This window comes from Miscanthus floridulus, chromosome 1 (assembly GCF_019320115.1).
Source record: "Miscanthus floridulus cultivar M001 chromosome 1, ASM1932011v1, whole genome shotgun sequence".
Taxonomy (NCBI): domain Eukaryota; kingdom Viridiplantae; phylum Streptophyta; class Magnoliopsida; order Poales; family Poaceae; genus Miscanthus; species Miscanthus floridulus.
Window position 1 is genome coordinate 36,686,437 of NC_089580.1, and position 18,469 is coordinate 36,704,905.

General features: G+C 46.5%; 2 protein-coding genes across 4 annotated transcripts; both read right to left on the bottom strand.

Annotated features, from left to right (window-relative positions):
- Positions 1-4,367: 4,367 nt before the first annotated feature.
- On the bottom strand, positions 4,368-7,321 carry LOC136479091 (lipid phosphate phosphatase delta-like). Its single transcript, XM_066477069.1, has 8 exons — positions 7,038-7,321; positions 6,546-6,644; positions 6,362-6,436; positions 6,152-6,282; positions 5,976-6,076; positions 5,767-5,895; positions 5,540-5,655; positions 4,368-5,077 (listed from the first exon to the last, which is right to left on the bottom strand). The coding sequence occupies exons 1-8, from the start codon at positions 7,236-7,238 to the stop codon at positions 4,670-4,672; spliced, it is 1,260 nt and encodes a 419-aa protein (XP_066333166.1). The 5' UTR covers positions 7,239-7,321; the 3' UTR covers positions 4,368-4,669.
- Positions 7,322-11,412: 4,091 nt separating this feature from the next.
- On the bottom strand, positions 11,413-16,210 carry LOC136479099 (probable CoA ligase CCL12). 3 transcript variants are annotated; one of them, XM_066477075.1, is made up of 14 exons: positions 15,643-16,210; positions 15,240-15,369; positions 14,859-15,118; positions 14,560-14,761; positions 14,440-14,480; positions 14,049-14,171; positions 13,824-13,897; positions 13,508-13,728; positions 13,078-13,172; positions 12,785-13,001; positions 12,585-12,710; positions 12,204-12,302; positions 11,901-12,110; positions 11,413-11,805 (listed from the first exon to the last, which is right to left on the bottom strand). In XM_066477075.1, the coding sequence occupies exons 1-14, from the start codon at positions 15,924-15,926 to the stop codon at positions 11,692-11,694; spliced, it is 2,196 nt and encodes a 731-aa protein (XP_066333172.1). In that variant the 5' UTR covers positions 15,927-16,210; the 3' UTR covers positions 11,413-11,691. The 3 variants fall into 3 exon arrangements, with proteins under 3 accessions (XP_066333172.1, XP_066333181.1, XP_066333175.1); XM_066477084.1 differs by lacking the exon at positions 12,585-12,710; XM_066477078.1 differs by lacking the exon at positions 12,585-12,710 and having other exon boundaries at positions 11,901-12,122.
- Positions 16,211-18,469: the final 2,259 nt, after the last annotated feature.

Here is an 18,469-nt window from a genome sequence, read left to right on the forward strand (position 1 = left end):
CTAAGTCCGGGACTTAGGAGCGGGGGCTTGGAGTCCAATTTTGGACGAGGACCTGGACCCCATGACAGGAGGGTGATGGGTTGGTCCTGCTTGTGCCTAGGGTATAAGCGGGGCGTGTATTTTTGGGGTACCCAACTGGGGGCATTGATTCATGAATCGCTGGAAAATCCGGTACGACTTGTCTAAATTCTAGCACCGTAGTAAGAACTGAAAGATGAAAGGTGATGAACTGAACTGATTGTTCAACTCTTGCTTGAAAGTAGAACATGTGCTTACATAGAATGCGTAGATAATCAATTAATCATGGCTACTAATAATAACATGAATAAGGACTCACTATTAGTATTGCTTTCTGCAAAAAGGAAACCAACAAACCATAAAGCTTTGCATATCCCTTGGAGTCGGGAAATTATTCCTACTAGTCGGATAAGTCTTGCGAGTACATTATGTACTCAGAGTTTATTTACTCCTGTTGCAGGTAATGCTTGAGGAGTAACATTGTGTGAATGATTCTTCTGGTGGGCACAGACGGATCCTTGTTCTTTATCGATAGATGTTTATTATCATTCCGCTGTTTAATTTTCCGCACTCTGAATTTGGCAATGTAATAATGAATTTCTAAGAACTCTAGATGTATGAAATGTACTAAGTATTGTAACTCGTTCTCATTATTGAATCCTTGGGGAAAAATGTGGATCTTTTGGGCTCTCCCTTGGGGTGTGCCCGACGGATACCGCCTGTTGTAGCATGCTTACGGGGTGCTTAGTGTCTGGTGGAAGATGAGCGCCTTCGTTAGTGCGTTATTTTGGACGGTTCTACCACATGGCCTCTTTTTCTACCTAGTCAAAACCTATGCAAGAAAGTAATCTAAATGTGCAACTACGGGTTTGCTAGTGTGTTGCCATCTCTACCGCAAAAAGGAGTTATGCAACCTATGTTCCAAACCTATCAACTAGCCTATCACTAAGCTAGAAAAGTAAAGCACAAACCAAGATTGCAATGTAAATGCGGAAGCTAAAGAGTAAGGTAGAGATATGCAAACTCCCGTCGACGACTCCGGTATTTTTACCGAGGTATCGAGAAGTGTGCAAGCTTCCCCCTAGTCCTCGTTGGAGCCCCTCACAAGGAATCCCTCACAAGGGCTAAGCTCCCGGTCGGGTAACTCCGTGGATAGCCCCGGGCCTTTCCCACGCGCAAGTGGATCTCCGGTGTGCCTTCCGGCAAGCCTCTCCCAGACCGTTTCCTGTCGTCTTCACTATCAAGCTTCCGGCCGAACCGTTGCGGGCCTTGTTCCCTTCGGTACATGGTGGCGGCCACACCACAAACGCGGTTGGTGTGATCTCGTAAGACTACAAGCTCCTCCGATGTACAACAATGGTGCACGCAAGCACCGAGTAATAAGAGGTGTGCAAACCTCACTAAACACTAGGCTTAAACCTAGAGCAAGCGCATAAGCGGTGGTCTAACTAACCTAAGCACTTTGCAAAGCACCTACGCTAATCACTGAATGTATCACTAAGCACTATGCGTCCGGTATATCAATACCCTTGGTATGTTTCCTCAGGTCTCCACCCCTCAAATGCCCGGTTGGGGGTCTATTTATAGCCCCACAAGTGGGAACTAGCCGTTGGACCCGAGACCTAACTTTCTGCTAGTGACTGGACGCTGATCACGTTTCGATCGAATGCGTCCGGTCCTACCGACTGTTGGAGCACGCGCGCTGATTGGACTCTAGGCCGAGTCCGGTCTCACTCGATCGGACGCGTCCGATCACGCTAGTGCCGCTCTGGAATCTTTCTGGACATGATCGGACACTACTTCTTGGTATGTCCGGTCGTCCTGCCATCGCATCCGGTCACGCTGAGAGCGTTGCCGTTGACGATGAACAGTGAAGTCCGTGCGTCCGGTCACTGCCTTGCTCAACGTCTGGTCACTGTTGCCGAGCAACTGATCGGACGTGTCCGGTCCTCATAGGGCCGTGTTCGGTCACCTCTGTCGAGCTTGTTTCTTCGTGATCTTACGTCCGGCTTGGTTCCCATCTTCATGCTTGGACTTTGCTTGATATCTTGGGTCTTCTCTTGTGCTTCTAGGGTCTTGCTTATGGTGTTGATCGTGGGATCATCATGTCGCCTTTATCCAAATCACGTCTTGCACTCTATTGAACTACAAAACAATTACTTGCAAATTCATTAGTTCAATTTGGTTGTGTTGGTCATCAAACACTAAAATCCAAAGTAAATGGGCATATGGTCCATTTTCCTTATAGTTGTGTCCCGCGGCCAATGGGGCATAGCTTGGTTACACTGTTTTCCCTATCTATGTCGGTTAAGGACCGGCCGTTGCATTGGATTCTAGTCAGGTCATAGATTTATTATCCTGAGCACATACTTGTTTATGGGAGCAGGGAAGGCTCGTTGCTCTCTTGTCGTGGGTCCTGGCTCTTTCCGGACCGACTGATTGGAGGCGGGGATAGTGAAGGTCTAAGCACCATACTGAGTCCGAGACTCAGGTGTGGGGGCTTGGAGTCCAAGTTTGGATGGGGACCTGGATCCCTTGATAGAAGAGTGGTGGTTTGGTCCTGCTTGTGCCTGGGGTACAAGCGGGGCGTGTGTTTCAGGGTACCCAGCTGGGCTACATTGATTCGTGAATCGCCGTGTAATATGGTACGACTTGTCTATGATCTAGCACCGTAGTAAGAACTGGAAGATGAAAGATGGTGAAGTGGATCTAATTGCTCAACTCTTGCTTGAAAGTAGAATAGGTGCTTACATAGAATGGTTAGCTAATGAACTAATCATGACTGCTAATAAAATATATACATAAGGATTCACTACTAGTAATGTTTTTTTGCAAAAAGGAAACCCAGCAAACCATAAAGCTTATCATATCCTTAGAGTCGGAAAATTATTCCCACTAGTCGGGTAAGTCTTGCGAGTACATTGTGTACTCAGGGTTTATTTACCCCTATTGCAGGTGCAGCTTGAGAAGTAGCTGTTGTGTGGAGGATTCTTCTGGTGGGCACAGAAGGATCCTTGTATCTTATCGTTAGATGTTTATTTTAATTCCGCTGTTTAAATTTTGCACTCTGAACTTGGTATTGTAATAATGTATTTCTGAGAACTCTTGTTGTATGAAATGGACTAAGTATTGTAAACTCGTTCTTATTATTAGATCCTGGAGGAAAAACGTGGATGGTTCGAGTTCTCCCTTGTGGTGTGCTCGATGGAACCGTCCGATGTAGCTATCTTTCGGGGTGCTTAGGGTGTGGTGGAAGACGAGCGCCTCCGGAAGCATGCTATTTCGGGTGGTTCTGCCACACCGAGCGCCATAGTCAGCATGTCTTGTGCGTCGGCACCTCGAGGATTGCGCCATCGCCCCAACAGGCGAAGCTACCCTACGTGTCGACGGCGCAGGCGTGGCGGTGGCTGGTGGCGACGTTCTTGAAGGGCGTGGGCATGGGTGTGAGCGACGGTGCCCAAGCAGCTCCTGCTGGTCTTGCCGAGCTTGCCGATGCCGCGAAGGAAGTCTGGCCTAGTGCGATGCAGGAGAAGTCGAGGGCCTCGAGGCCTTTTGGGAGGTCGGGGTGCGGCCACTCTCAGCATGTGGGGCCGTAGTCGTCGGAGAGGCCACAAACATGGCAGCCGCCAGCGTTGAGCGAGTGGAGCAAGGGGCCCAGTAGAGGCAGCGGCCGACGGGGCAGCCGAGGTGAAGTGCAGCTTGGAGCCTCAGACCGACTCCAACAAACAACGTTAACAGCGAAAGTAACATAGTGCTAGATTGCGGAACAGATGCTCACTTTCAATGGTATTTTACGGTACGATGAACTTTCGATGGTATTTTACGGATCTCGTGTTTTTTCGGTGCTATGAAACTAATTTTTTCTTTTTTTTTTGTCTTGTTGATTGAAAAAGGTAGGATCCAGCTTCTGTGAGGCCGGGGCTGGTGCCGTGTGCCGCCTGCCGCCCTGCCAATAGAACGTGCCAGGTGCCATGTCGTTTGGGGCAAGCGGACAACAGCTGCACGTGACAACAGGCCTGGATTCGTTGGGCGCTCGGTATTCTCCCGTGTCGCTCTCGCCACCAGCTAACGCTGGCGCAGGCGCACATCGCGTTGCCGGGCGGAGCTGGGCTTCAGGATTACTGGTTCCAGTCGCATACAGAATCCCCAGCTTAGGCGTCAAAAAGCGATGGTCACGAATGCATCGTCACTTCATCCGCCTTGCCACGTCGCACGTCGGAGATGCTTCCATCATTTTCTCATGGCGAACACCATTATGACAACGTATTTCTGCACAAGAGCGTCCGCATCCATGGTCTCGCGTCCGCATCCATGGTCTACCCAACATTAGTACTAGGACACAAGGCAAGAAAAGGCATTTCTTTGATGTCAAGAATCAGAGAATCCAGTGCAAGCTAGACGTGGTGCCGTAGTTTCCACTTCTGTCACGGAATCGAACAATGATACTACTAATCGCTACTTACTGGACACCTCTACAGAAACAACACACCCCTGCTGAGAACAGCTAGGCAACCATACATACAATACAAAAAATAAAGGCCAGACCATCGGATTTACTCATTTACAACCTCATAAGATGATCCATGTCTTACGAGTAGGAGCACCGCATTGGGAGCTCCAAAAAAAAGAAATCGAAATTTTAAGTAGCTGGCTACAAGTTCAGATGGGCGAATATGGCCGGCACCAAGTCAACCACGGACCACGCGAGGCCGGCGTACTGGACGAACCTGATGCCCGTGTCCACGTCGTACGCCTTCTGCGGGAAGCGGGAGAACAGCCGCTGGAGGTACCCGGCGGCCTGCCTGTTCTTGCTGCTGCTGCTGTCATCGACTTTCAGGGCAGGGACATAGCAAGACGACACGATGGGGATGCCCAGGGTGCTGCACATGACGGGCAGCAGCCACTTGGAGAGCGCTTTGCTGCAGAATTTCACGACCAGGATGGTTGGGATCCCGACGAGGACGCACCCGGCAAATGTGAGGAGGGGCAGCTGGGCGCTGAAGATGAGGGGGGCGTCAGGGGTGTGGAAGTGGAAGTAGGTTTGTTGGATACCGTATACCTGAATCATGTTTGTCAGAAAGAGATGTCAGAAAAACCTCAGGTAGACCACATGATTCAGAATAGTGAACAGGATATGCTGATACATGAAACAAAACATAGGCGAAGAGGACTAGAGTTTTGTTTTTTGAATACCAAGAAAGTGATTCACTAGCCTAAATCATCAGTATAAAACTAATTTTGTAATAACACAGAATTTACTCGGGGCAGTATGTTTAGCCACTGACCAACTTTATGCATTCCATCATAAAATGGATACTAGAGAATATTATAACCAGATGGTTAAGCAAAGAGAGAACTAACCAGAATCCATGCCATGATATTTTTTTAATCTTAAACTAGCTTCATTTTCTAGTCTAAGGTTAGTACAGAAGAATGTATCAACAACTTCAGTTTGACCAGAATCAAGTATGACGTGAGCAAGTTTCGATTAAGCAACGTTAGTCAGAAACAGAGCTCTTACAATTCCAAAAGTGACTCCGTTGAATGCTGTGTGGTAATCAAAGCTAGGAGTAGGGAATTCTGGCTTCGGATATGCAAAGCACATCAATAGAGAAAGGCCTGCCCAGAAGGTCGCAACTGCAAAAGCGGGAAAGCTCAAAGCTGTTAGGATACTTTTCAACTTTCAACGCCACACCTTACGTGCCTCCAAAATTTGCAGCACGCAAGCACTGAGGTGTATGGATGTACCATTTTTCCCAGAGACAATGAAGGCATCAACATGGTCATCGACAGCCAACCAGAATGCAAGGATGACAATACCAAAACCAATTCCAGCAACAACATCGGTCAAGCTGTGCATACCCAAATATATCCTTGCTGCCAATTTAAGGTAAACCAAATCGTCACTATATTTCAATAACTCGAGAAAAACAGTTGCGTTGAGAACTCTAACTCACCAATGCCAACTAGCATAACAAGTAAGAAAGCTAGAGATAAACCCACAGCAACTATGACACTGCCATGTTCTCCATATGTGAGGACATAATGTAATAGATATCTGCATTGATCAGAAACAGCATTAGCCAACAATTCCTTTCAAACTTCCCCTATCGAAATAAGAGCAGGAACATACCCCATCAAACAAACAGTGTTGAGAGCATGCGATGATGGCAGCCCATATTCCATGGCATTTTCCTTCTCATCTTCTGTAGCTGTCACTCTTCTAACAGGAGGAGAGCATGGCCGAGGGGCTGACACCATATCCTACATTCAGAAAGATCAAGAGTGTCAGCGATTAAACTAAAGCCTACCCCTTCAATTGTTTTATGAACAGATGGCAAACCTTGACAGAGTTGCCGAGGTAATCGCAGAAAGCCATGAGGAGGGTCATCTGCCTAGCTAGCCTGCCGTGTCCACTCTACAAGATATTGTTTTTAAAAATAACAATTCAGAATCAAGCGGAATTATTACAGAAAATAAAGAAAGCAAGGCAATCAAATCAGTGGGCCAGGAGACAGAAGACATACCCAGAAGAGAAGAGGGAGGAATCCCGTGTAGAAGGGCACGGAGACAACGCATGACAGCACAGAGAAGAAATTGTCCAACAACTTGTGCTCCAACAACCTCTGCAATGATTCAACACTTGAGAAACACCGAAGATACGGAAATCTAAAACTAAGATACCAGAGTTTTTACAAGACAACCTTGTTTACTGCCTAATTGCCAATCCGTTCAATTTAGAGTAAGAGAATGAACTGGAGCCAAGTTCATCTTAAATTAATCGACGAGCTAATTCTACCGGCCCTTGCTACAAAGTTGCAGATCCTATAGTAGACATAAAGGACGCGACGGCCAAGCAAAAAGGTAGCATCAATCGTGCGTTTACAGCATGTACAGATTCAACAATCCTAAAGAGAAGCATCGTAATGCAGCTAATTTGTTCGTCGGAGAAATTAGAATTTAGAAATGAGTAGAAATTACGTGACCATAGAGGAGAGATGACGCGGAGGGGATCGGACCTGGAACTTGAGGATGGCCGCCGTCTCGGCGTGCACCCGGCGCGTGACCCACGGCTGGACGAGCGCGCGCGTCCGGCGCGTGAGGTCGTAGAAGGAGGCCGCCCACACCCACCCGCCCACCGCCGCCAGCGCCGCCGCCTGCCACCTGGTCAGGCCCGCACCCGTGCCCGCGCCCAAACCCACAACCGCTGCCGCCTCCATGTCCAATTCCAAACGCCGGCGCCTGGCTCCTCCCGGTCCTGGGCACAGGGACAGGATCTCCGCGCCGCAGATAGTGTGTGTGTGTGTGGTGGGGGGGGGGGGGGGGGGGGGGGGGGGGGGGGGTGGGGGGGGGGGTGTGGTTCGCTCGCTGGGACCGCAGCGCTGGCGGACGGACTCTTGTATGTAGCGGGGAGGCGCGCAGGCCGAGGCGGACGGGGTCGTCTGGATCGCGGGGGGACCTGGACCTGGACCGCTGGACGGGTCGGCAATGGGGGGAGGTGCCGAGGACGAGGTGGTGGCGTTGGCCCGTTTCGTTGTCGCCGGCCGCCCCCCGCTCTGGACCGCGGCTCTCGGTCTTGGTGGACTTTCTTTCTTTTTTTGTTTCGTGGTAGTTTCGGTTTGCTTTGTTTTTGGGGGCGGAACTGGGGATTTGACGCTGACTTTAGAAGGTTCTGATTGTTTCGTCTAATTACTGTCTTTTTTTTTGTAAAGAAAGAGGTATGCTTTTTTTCAGAAAAAAATGTATACACCCCATCTATAAATGTAAGGAATTATTATGGGTTTTGAAATTTATCCATAAATGTAGGAACCTTTTTTTAATCTAACTCATCTAAATAGGTTGGATTTAACATTGTCAACTATACGGTCCCAGTTACATAAACAGGCATAATGCAATCACATCTTTGTACAATTTAGATGCTTGATTGAGAGGTTTATATGTCCTTCTCCCTTTCTAATTCTTCTACGGTACTTCCTCCGTACTCAAAATTCAAGTCGTTTTGGACATGATTTAGTCATACCAAAGAGTGATTAATTAAGGTGTATTTTTCCCTGTTTGCCCTCATTAAATAGGGTAGCGGGTTTCACATACTCCATACTCAAAATTCAAGTCGTTTTGGACATGATTTAGCGTATCAAGGAGTAATTAATTAGGGTGTACTTTTTCTTGTTTGACCTTATTAAATAGTGTAGAGGGTTTTACATATTCGACAATCTTTCATAGCTGGGCTGGCCAGTGCAGTGAGGCCTTTGTCATGAAGTCCAGGATTCGATCTCTCTCTTGGTGGAAATTTTTGCGATTTTTTTTCCTTGCAGCGGATAGCCGCGTGCCTGCATGAACTTTATTGGTGGGAATTTTTCCGACTTTTTTTCCTTGTGCAGATAGCTGCGTGCCTGCATGGCGCTCGCTGCATGCCTGCATGAACTTTACTGATGTGTTCTAGGTTCACGTGTTCTAGTGCTCCATCTTGGAGTCCTCTCACACGTCCGTGCAGCTGCAAGGTCCACGGCTTCGCGTCGCGTCCTGCTCGACGGACTCCGGCACGATCCTCCACCGGTACAGAGTCAGGCTCGACAACTTGACGGACTCCGCCGCGAGCTGCTCCAACGACTCGGCGGCGGCGCGACCTCCGACGTCTCGACGGACTCCGGATGCGCGGACTCTGACGACTCGACGGACTCCGGCGCGATGGACTCCGGATGCGCGGCCGGCGCAGTCTTTCTCCTCTCTGATGCACAAGCAAGCAAGCGCAGTCTCTCTCCTCTTGGATGCGCCGCGCGAGGAGACGCGAGTTAATGTCCTGGGGACTTGTTAGCGGCGGGACACGGGAGGGATGGGGGTAAGCCCGTCCAAAACGCTGTGGTGGAGTGCTAAACGACTTGATTTGTGAAACTAACTAAATAGCTAGAACGACCTGATTTTTTTGTACGGAGGGAGTATAGTTTAGTGACGTTTGAAGGACCAAACAAGGCAGGTCAGCACAACAGGGTAAAGGCTGCTGTCTTTGCTTCACATACCAATGTCATGCCAGGTGCCAACCAAGAAACTTCCCAGCACAAGTTGACTACTTTTCCTCTCTGTATGCAGTAAAAAAATGAGGACGGGCGGATGCAGGTACGATACGAATATACTGCTATATACCCCGTATCTATGAGACTTGTGTGAGTGCCTCGGAACATTCTATTCTTTGTTTCTTCACCATCTCATATCGCTTGCAGTGTGGGTGCATGATGCAGTAAGATAATAGCTATATTAGCTGTCAATCGGAGTGTCAGCACTCAGCAAGCACATCGGAATTGGATTGCGTACGTTGAACAGATTCACTGGATTCAGCCAAATGGACTCGTCAGACTTTTGAACTCTCGGCTTTGTTACTAATAACACTAGCGGAACAATTTGCCAAACCAGACAATTCGGTCGGTACATCAACATCATCATAGTCCATAGATTCATACGTTTTCAGTTTCACATGTATATTCATAGTGCACCGTAGCATATGTAAGCGTGGTTGTCCTGGCTGTTATGTACATATATATACAAGGAAAAGATCATGAAAAAAAAAAGAAAAAGAAAACAGTGTGCATCATCTTGAATAATCTTTGACTCCTTCGTCTCTGACGTGTGGTGCGGAAGAACTTCTGGCTCGTCCTGCTCCTCCTGTCAACTGAGCTTCGCGCCAGTCGATTTGGCCGTCTGCTAGTACAAATTGTTCCAGGCGTGGCGTGCATAAAGTCAGGATTGGCCCTGCGGTCCTGTGCTATGTGAGCACGGCCGTCTGCGAGTATTTGAGAGAGCAGACTTATTTTTCCAAACGCGACGGCGTGACTTGCTTGGCCATTTGTGTGTTAAGTTTGCTTGACTTGAGTCACGAGAATAATTGGGCGTGCAGAGACTTATTACACAAATTATTAATTACAGATTCTTATTTTTTATTACTCGACTTTTTTTCCCGTTCTTTGTCCCATATTATAGTATAGAGGCCCTGTTCACTTGGAGGAATTTGGAAGAATCTGAATAAATTTGGAGGAATTTGTGAAAAGATAAACAGTGAATTTCATCTATGAATAGTGAATTCCGGCTGAAATTTCAACCAGCCGAACGGCCCTAGAGAAAGAGAATTTTGCAGGAAATCATGTATGCGAATGTACGATAGGATTGGACGTACGTGGATGCAAATGTGCATTTCCTTGTACAGTAGAAGAGTATACCTGTAATAATACTTTATTGCAGGAAAGATTGGGCGTTATGAATTTATGATGACGTAAGGGATGCAAATGCCATTTTTTTTGTACATAGGAGTACGTTGCAGGACTAGAGGTCTAGAGAAGAAATTGCCCGCGTACCTTCATTCAAACACAATAATTCCATTCAGACAAATTCTTAGCATCTCAAAGAGTCACAGTATAAGCAGGGACCAAGATTTTCTTTAACCTGTTATTATCAAAAGAGTAATTGCAGGATAAGTACGGGAAGTACATAAATAAAGCATGCATTTTCCCCTTTTTCAAGAGAAGCAAAAATTCTTTTAACAACATCACACTATGTGTTTGAACATCACTAGTTAGTGGAGAAAAATACTGATCAAAACATTGCATACCAATTAAGGGAATCTCTATGAACATTACGAGGTTGTTTTCATTGATTGGCTAGCTGCCTGGCCCACCCAACGGTGCCTAGAGCCAGGATGGTTGCCTGGCTGACAAGCTGCCCGTTAGGGCTCAATACAAACAAGGCCTACAGGCTTTACAGTTGTTTAATAGTCCCTTAAACCTAGATCTTCCAAGACTATTGTATTTTCCTCTTACAACAAATCATTCTTACTGGCATGCGGCCCTGTTCACTTTAACTTATCAGCGTACGGTATTTTTTCTCTCACAACAAATCAGCGAACAGTACTTATTTCTGGGACATGTCATGCGTGTTCTGATAAACATTTGTTTAGAGAAGAAGAGCTCGCAACAGCTCTGCATTCCAAATCCAAGCACTCCTCTCAGAAGTCACAAACGAGGCTAACTAGTGATAGATGTTCAAACAGTATGATACGACGAGCCATTGACTTTCACTTGCCTCTCAAGAAAAAAAATTGCAGTAAATTATCATGCATGCACCCGGTTTATCCATCAACGCTATCATTTGACACACACAACCCCAGTGCAACATCTGGGTTCTTTGAATTTGAGTCTTTCAAATAAAGGGTGTACCCAGTGTAGAGAGCCCCCGCTCTATGCAGGGTCTGAAAAAGAGTGTCAGTGACAAGCCTTACCCTCGCCTGTGTAATGCGAAGAGACCGCAACTCGAACCCGGGACCTTCCGGTCACAGGCGGTAAGACTCTACCGCTTGCATCAGGCCCGCCCTTCACAAAACGTTCTCTGGACTATGGTTCCCTTTTCAAATGACCAAATAAAATGTATTGCCCTTTACAAACGTTCTCTGGACTATGGTTCCCTTTTCAAAAGGACAACGAGCGTATAAGGCTTGAAGTTTTATAAAAAAGGGGAAAATTTCGTAGTATCATCTTGATATGCTTTGAGAATATAATACAACACCTCCTTTATTCAAGTAGTATCATCAACAACGAACACGCGGTAAACGACGCCTCCTTTATTCAAGCAGTCGTTTATTGCGACACATGAGAAGTCCTCCGTTGAAAGAAGGCAGAACAATCTCAAAGGTCATAGCTTGCTGCGATTTGAGAGTTCCTGCGCTAGTTGATCCCTCAGAACCCTTCTCAGCAGCTTGTTCGAAGCTGTTCTTGGGAACTCAGGAACGACTTTGACATAGCTCACCTGTAAGATCAATTGACCATTCCAGTGATTTTAGTGTACACATGTTTATCAGATCATTCGACCTCAATGGCAGAAAGGGGAAGGTCTTATTATACCTTGAAGAGAGGATTGAGGTTCTTCTGAATGGCTGTCTGAAACTTCCTCTTGAGAAGATTCACGTCATACTGGGCCGATCTATCTTTTAGCACTGCTAAGATAGCAAGATGTTCTGGCCCCCCACCAGAAGGTTTGATGCTAACTGCTGCTGTTTCTAGCAGACACTCGTCAGCTCTGTTGCATACCCGTTCTATCTCAACTGAACTGGTCTGCATATGCAGCTGATAAAAGTTATGGTTTCCTTCATGTAACACAAGGATGATAGCAAATGATTAAACACTTTGCAAAGAGGGGCATTCAACCTTAATTCCTCCAAGGTTCATGGTGTCATCCGCCCTTCCCTGTACAATATAGTACCCACCTACTGTCCTCTGGATTATATCTCCATGTCGTCTGAGTTGCTATAACACAATTGGAAAGTAAAGATTATTCACCCGTTTGTTTTATAACTTATACCTTCTAATAGAATGTCACTGCATTCAGTACTCCAATTTTGTACAGCAAACAATTATACACGTGAACAATGCAGATATTGTATATGTTCTGTGAAAGAAAATTCATGACAGACTATAACATATACTAGATAGCCAAGCAGTGACATATCCACACAGTTTATGTAATAAAATCAAATAGGAAACACTTACTAAATAAATATACAAACGAGAAGATATGCAAGTCCATACCCTTCCTTTATAAATGGGCATTCCATCAAAGTAAACCTTGTCATGATCAGCATTGAGAAGCCGATCACTAGCACCAAAATACAAAGGGAAGAGACCCACTTCTCCAGTGCAAGGTACATCATCAGGCTATCATAGCGAACTTAGCTGGTTATGCCTCGAATGCATTAAACAAAATGGAAATTTTAAGGGACAATACTTACATACGGAGTTCCCTGTTCATCAAGTATGACAAACCCAGTGGACATTGATGCGCCACTAAAAGCTCCAAAGACCTGTGGTCGCAAAAGACTCCCTTGAATGTATGAGGATGCCAACTCTGTGCCCCCACAGCACTCAACAATGGGCTTGTATGAGGCACGCGAAGTTAGCCACAGATTGTCATCAACATCAGAAGCCTCCCCTGTTGTGCCCAGTACTCTGCAAGAATAATACTGTAGCTGTCCTTCTACCAGCTTGGGATGAAGATGGATACATTCTGATAGGTGCCACTCACCTGATTTTGGTCCAGTCAAGCCCTTCAGCACAGTTCCCAGCTTTCCATGACTTCACCAGGCTAGGCACACTTCCTAATACAGTCACACCAGCATCCTGCAAAATATTTTGGAGGAATGCATTGCTCAGCATAAAAGGACTTCAGCATATAAGACTGAAGAAAAATGATTTTTCAAGCATGTCAAGTGTTTTCTTTAAAGATTATAATAGTGCGTCAAGGTTTGAGATTGGGTGGTTATTCAGCAGAGGCATGCTAGAGCTATCAACAAACAAATGTGAAGTAAGATGTGTCCATGCTACGTGCAAGGTGACTAATGGAACATAACATACTGAAGCTCAAAACTTACAGAACTACAATATATGCAAGTGGCAAGGGTGGATCCTTTTGTCAGCTGAAAAGCAGATGATGGTGCACGTTATGCCAAACACACCTGTACAAATTTGCAGAAATCGCGTCCAAGTGGAGATCCATGATATAAAGCCAAAGTTGCCCCATTTAGAAAGCATGAGTATATGATTATTGGTCCCATAACCCAGCCCAGATTAGTCGGCCAGCAACCTATGTCACATGGACGAACATCCAAATGCGCCCAGGTATCAGATGCACATCTTATGGGAGAAAGTTGTGTCCACGGTATTGCTTTTGGCTCCCCTTCACAAGAAAAAAATGGAACAGAAATTAACAAATGTGAACCTCAAATATAGGGCAAGCAGAAATGGGAAAAGGAAGAGGGTTCTAGGACATACCAGTTGTTCCTGAAGAAAATAGTATATTAGTTAGTGCATCCACAGATTGATAAACTGGAGAATAAGAAGACGACCTGCAAATCCAATAGATATATGTACCTTATATGAAGAAATTGCCTTTCTTTTGCAATGAAGCCATGAAGGTGTGCTCAGAATTTCAGAATCACCAAAGCTCAAATTTCCATCTATTCATGTGTGACAAAGAGACAAAACTTGAGCACCTACCTTCCAGCAGCACGAGAAAGAAAATCTTTCCAGGACATATCACCATTCCTTAGCGTAATTCCAAGAGAGTCTCCAATTGCAGGAATCACAACAGCTTTAGCTGAAGTCCCTTGTACGACACGGCTGAAGAATAGAATTATTATAAACTGCTCAGATGTGTGGTGATGGTTAGTATGTACAAGTATTTTAGTTCAGTTAAAGATAAGGTATATATAAAGCTGTCCAACTAATCTAAGCAGATGGTTTCATAGGACTAGATCTTATTTAACTGCAAACTGTAAAAATTACATATTAGGTACAAAACTGTACAATAAATAACAAACTCTCATTTTTTTAAATGAACAGATTAATTTTACCAGAGCATGAATTTGAACTAACTGATCAGTCATACCTGTAAAGTGGAACTTTCTTCCCTCCTCTAACAATGAAATCCTGAAGTTTGTGTAATTCAGAATGAGCCCACAGATAGCACTAAACAGATGTACCATGAAAGGCTTCCTTAATCTCTCACCTGGGTAAAAATTGCTTTTGCTTTTGAGACACCAATACGACTACCAATCTCCTGAGGCGCAAAACTATCTGCTATAGATACAACAACAAAGCCACCAAGGATGATCGCCAAATATATGATGACTGCATTGCATGTCATAGGCATGTCTATTGCAATCCGGTCGCCCTTCTCAAACATGGCATCTAAGGCATGTGCAACAGTTCTGAACAAAGGACATAGGTTAGAAAGCCACCATGAATAATAATTTACAGAAAAAAAAAGATATACTTCAACTCTTTGTTTGGAAATGACAAACACACATCACTTGAGTGCGAAGCTCCTTCAGTGACATATGGTTCACTGGATAATCATCAAGGCCTTCATCCCTCCAGATGATAGCTGTACTGTCATCTGTCCTCTTCAGGGAAGGACAAGGCAGCAGACAACATTCAGCAATGTTGAGCACTGCACCTTGAAGCCATGTCCCCCCTTTCTTTGATCTATCTGATGTACTTAGAATTGACATTGGTTCTTGTTTAAAATTGACTGCAAGTTGCTTTAGCACCATTGACCAGTAGGCCTAAAAAGGGAATCACATAGGAGAGTAGGATCACACTTTATGATGACAAATCGTGAAAAAAGACAGAAATTTTGTTTTGGCGTTTTACTTGTACATATTTGAGTGATTTAGAGTAACTGACCTCTTGGTTCTCTACGGAAAACCTGTAAAAGTGGCTAAGACTTGATATAGGGTCCTTGTATGATGATCCTAACAGCTTTGGTCCATTTGCTTCCATCAATCTCCCCAGGTTTGTTTGCTTACAGTCAATTCTGAGAGAATTGAAACACTTATGCCACTAATTACATACAGCATACTCGATATTAGATACAGCAAAAGCATCGACATCCTAGCTAGCTGCTTTTCTGCTGCTGGGTACTGCTTGAGATTTGCAATGCATGTCATAGTCACATCACACAATAGTCAAGCTGAGCAAACTTGGCAAACATATGGGTGCAAACTAGGCTACTAGAAGTCTAGAAATCAAGCTGCCTTGTTTTCACGTCCCAACATCACTATAAGAGCGCGACCGGCGATCGACTTACGGCGACGGGAACCAGTACGGCGGCGGGCCCCTGGCGTCGCGGTCCCACCTGGCGTAGGCGGAGTAGTAGACGAGCTGGTGGAGCGCGTGCGGGTGCTCCGGCCGCAGCACCCCCGCCGCGGCCACCGCCGCCCACACGGCGTCCCGCGTGGCTCCCGAGCCCGCGGCGGCCGCGGCGGAGCGGAGCGCGGCGAGGAACGCGGCCGCGTCGGCTGCGGCGAGCCCCGCGGCCTCCACGTCGCGCGGCTGGATCTTCCACACGCTCCCCCTCGCGCTCGCCGCCATGATGGCCGCCCGCGCTCGCGGCTAGCGATCGCCTTTCACTTGCTCGCTCGCTCGCGTTCTTCGGTCGGCCTGCCGCCTGCCGTGAGGTTTGACCGTTTCTGTGCGTGCCGCGCGGAAGCTGAGCAGTCGCGGGCTCGGGGCAGGTGGGGTTCTTTTCGATCGAGTGGGTAGGAGGTGTGGTCTTGGACACGACGCCCCCCGGCTCCGGCACGTGCGGCCGAGTGCCGTTTGCCGTTTGGTAGAGCTCGCGTGCTGAGGTGACTATGGCGCCACTGGATGCATAAAATAAGACTCTGTTTGGCAGGGTCTCTCTATCGGCTTCAGGAGTTATTTGGAGCTGTTTTCTATTAAATAGGATAAAGTAAAATAGCTTCACTTATGAAGCCTCTAAAAACATGCTCTCACAGTGATTTGAGGTGGGATGGAGGCAAAAAAAAAAAAAAAGTGGCTTCTCCTGGCTCTTCCTCCAGGCCCTTAAAAACATGCTCTCACAGAGAAGCCATTTTGCCAAACGGTTTACCAAAACCGCTTCAGCTCTACCGATGAAACTGTTTGTGGAGCTGAAGCAAAAAAAAAATGGCTTCACTAGTGAAGTGAAGCCCTGCCAAACAGGACCTAAGTTGCTAACAGCTAGAAAAAAACTCTTGATAATCCAAACAACGTAGATTATAGTTTAATTGAAAACTTATTTTGAACTATTCAACCACTGGAAAAACTGCTACAGAGAATCCCCCTCCTCCCCCACGTCGTCTCCATACAGGCAACTCGGGGGCGACCTAGCCCTGCCGCCGGGACCCCGCCACGCCGGCTCCCCGGCCGCCGCCGCCGCCGCTCCTCGGCTAGCGGTGGTGGCGGCCAGCTGCGGCACCCAAAAAGGCCCTCCGCAGCAGTCTCCACCTCCCCTTACCTCTCCTCCCCTCCTCTTCGTCGTTCGAGTTTGAATTTCTCCAAAGCAAGGTTGGCCGACGACGACCTGCAAGCACTAGATCCGAGCCCTCTGAACCCAGATCCAGCAGCCCCCACCACGGATCCGGCGTGAGGTGAGCAAACGGGTGCGGCGGCCGACGACCATGGTGGCGCGGTTGTGTGCCACGGCGTGTGCGCGCGTGGAGGCTGACGCGGGCGAGCGGCGAGCCGGTCAGTGGAAGCAAGTGCGGCCCATATTTGGGTTATGCCTCTCAGGCAACCCAAAATGAGTCTCCCGTATAGATACTTTGTTGGAGACTAATTTTAGGTCTCCTGCTATCCATTTTAGGTTTGGTACCCATATGAGTCATCTATTGGAGACAATCTTAGGTGCTAAGTCTGAAGCATTGAAACACCAGGAGAGAGGAGAGAGGAGTGCTGCCCTATGTCCCTACCCCCTTCGTGCTTTTGTTCTTAACTTCTTGATCAAGATTCAATGGCAAAATAAGACTTAAAAAATTCTCTACTTTCAATTTTCCATTAATCTGGCTATCTGAGTATTTAAATTGGTTTCAGTTTGTGGTTCTTACCTTCTTCATTATCTGTTCGGATTCTAGGGTTAGGCTATTTGATTCTTTCTCTGATATTTGAAAATTGATGTCGGTGGAAGCAACTAAAAATTTAAATATTCTTATGGATGCTAGAAAAAATATAGAAAGGTCTCCCTCAACATAGGAAAAAAAGGTAATCCTAAAATGTTTGAATCGGAATGCTTCGATGAGTTTAGAAATTGGCTTGAACCTAGTTACAAATGATAACGTAATGCATCTATTTTTCTTTTTTCAATGAATCATTCTTTATTTGCATAAAATTGAATAGTTTGTTCTCTTTTTCTTTAAATCACAAAGAGGATCTTGTGGTTGAGGATTGAACTTTGTCAATGTCGACAATCTTTTGTTTGTAATTGTAGCATCCTCTAACTATATTTTGGTAAATGGTAAGCATACTACCGCTACTTCATTATTGATATACATCATTTTTAATTAGTAGGTCTCAAATGAAAAGGGTCGAATAGTGTTATTAATTACACTATCGGGTGAATATATATCTAAGTAATTGTTATGAAATAAGCCCACACGGCCGCACCCACATCAATATTTCTCTAGCTCCGCCCCTGGAACTGCTTGTCCGTGCTCCCGGTGCTCGAGCTCCCAATCGGGAGGTGGGCAATGGGCGCGGTGTCACTCCGGGCTCGTCCTCTTGGTTTTCTGAGACGACCGGCTATAGTTCATGGGTCTGGGGAGCTTAGGCGAAAGCCATGGACGACCTTGTATGCCCGACCGACGGCGACGCCCTCCGGTGCGGTTTACCTCCTTGGAGGCGTCGATGTAGGCTCCCCACCTATAACTATAGTACTGTCCCTCTCCTTCTGGTGAAAATCTAGCTCTAGTTATCTAGAGCTAGTGGTGTCGGCGTCAACAACATTGTGTCCCTCCTGAGGGCGCCACTGTGGAGGGGCAGATTCTAGCTCCTGCTATCGCGAAGGCCAATCCGAGCTTGCTGCATCCGCTATGCAGGTTCTGGGCGTAAGCCCTTATGGGCCTGGTGCTCTATTCATCGATGGTGGCGTCCGTGGA

Coding starts and splice junctions, on each gene's coding strand:
- LOC136479099 (XM_066477075.1), bottom strand. CDS start 15,926: ATGGCGGCGAGCGCGAGGGGGAGCGTGTGGAAGATCCAGCCGCGCGAC. Junction 14,481..14,559: donor CAAAAGCAATTTTTACCCAG/GTGAGAGATTAA, acceptor CACAAACTTCAG/GATTTCATTGTTAGAGGAGG. Junction 13,173..13,507: donor ATTTCTGCAAATTTGTACAG/GTGTGTTTGGCA, acceptor AATATTTTGCAG/GATGCTGGTGTGACTGTATT.
- LOC136479091 (XM_066477069.1), bottom strand. CDS start 7,238: ATGGAGGCGGCAGCGGTTGTGGGTTTGGGCGCGGGCACGGGTGCGGGC. Junction 6,077..6,151: donor AACACTGTTTGTTTGATGGG/GTATGTTCCTGC, acceptor TGATCAATGCAG/ATATCTATTACATTATGTCC. Junction 5,896..5,975: donor TGTTATGCTAGTTGGCATTG/GTGAGTTAGAGT, acceptor TTAAATTGGCAG/CAAGGATATATTTGGGTATG.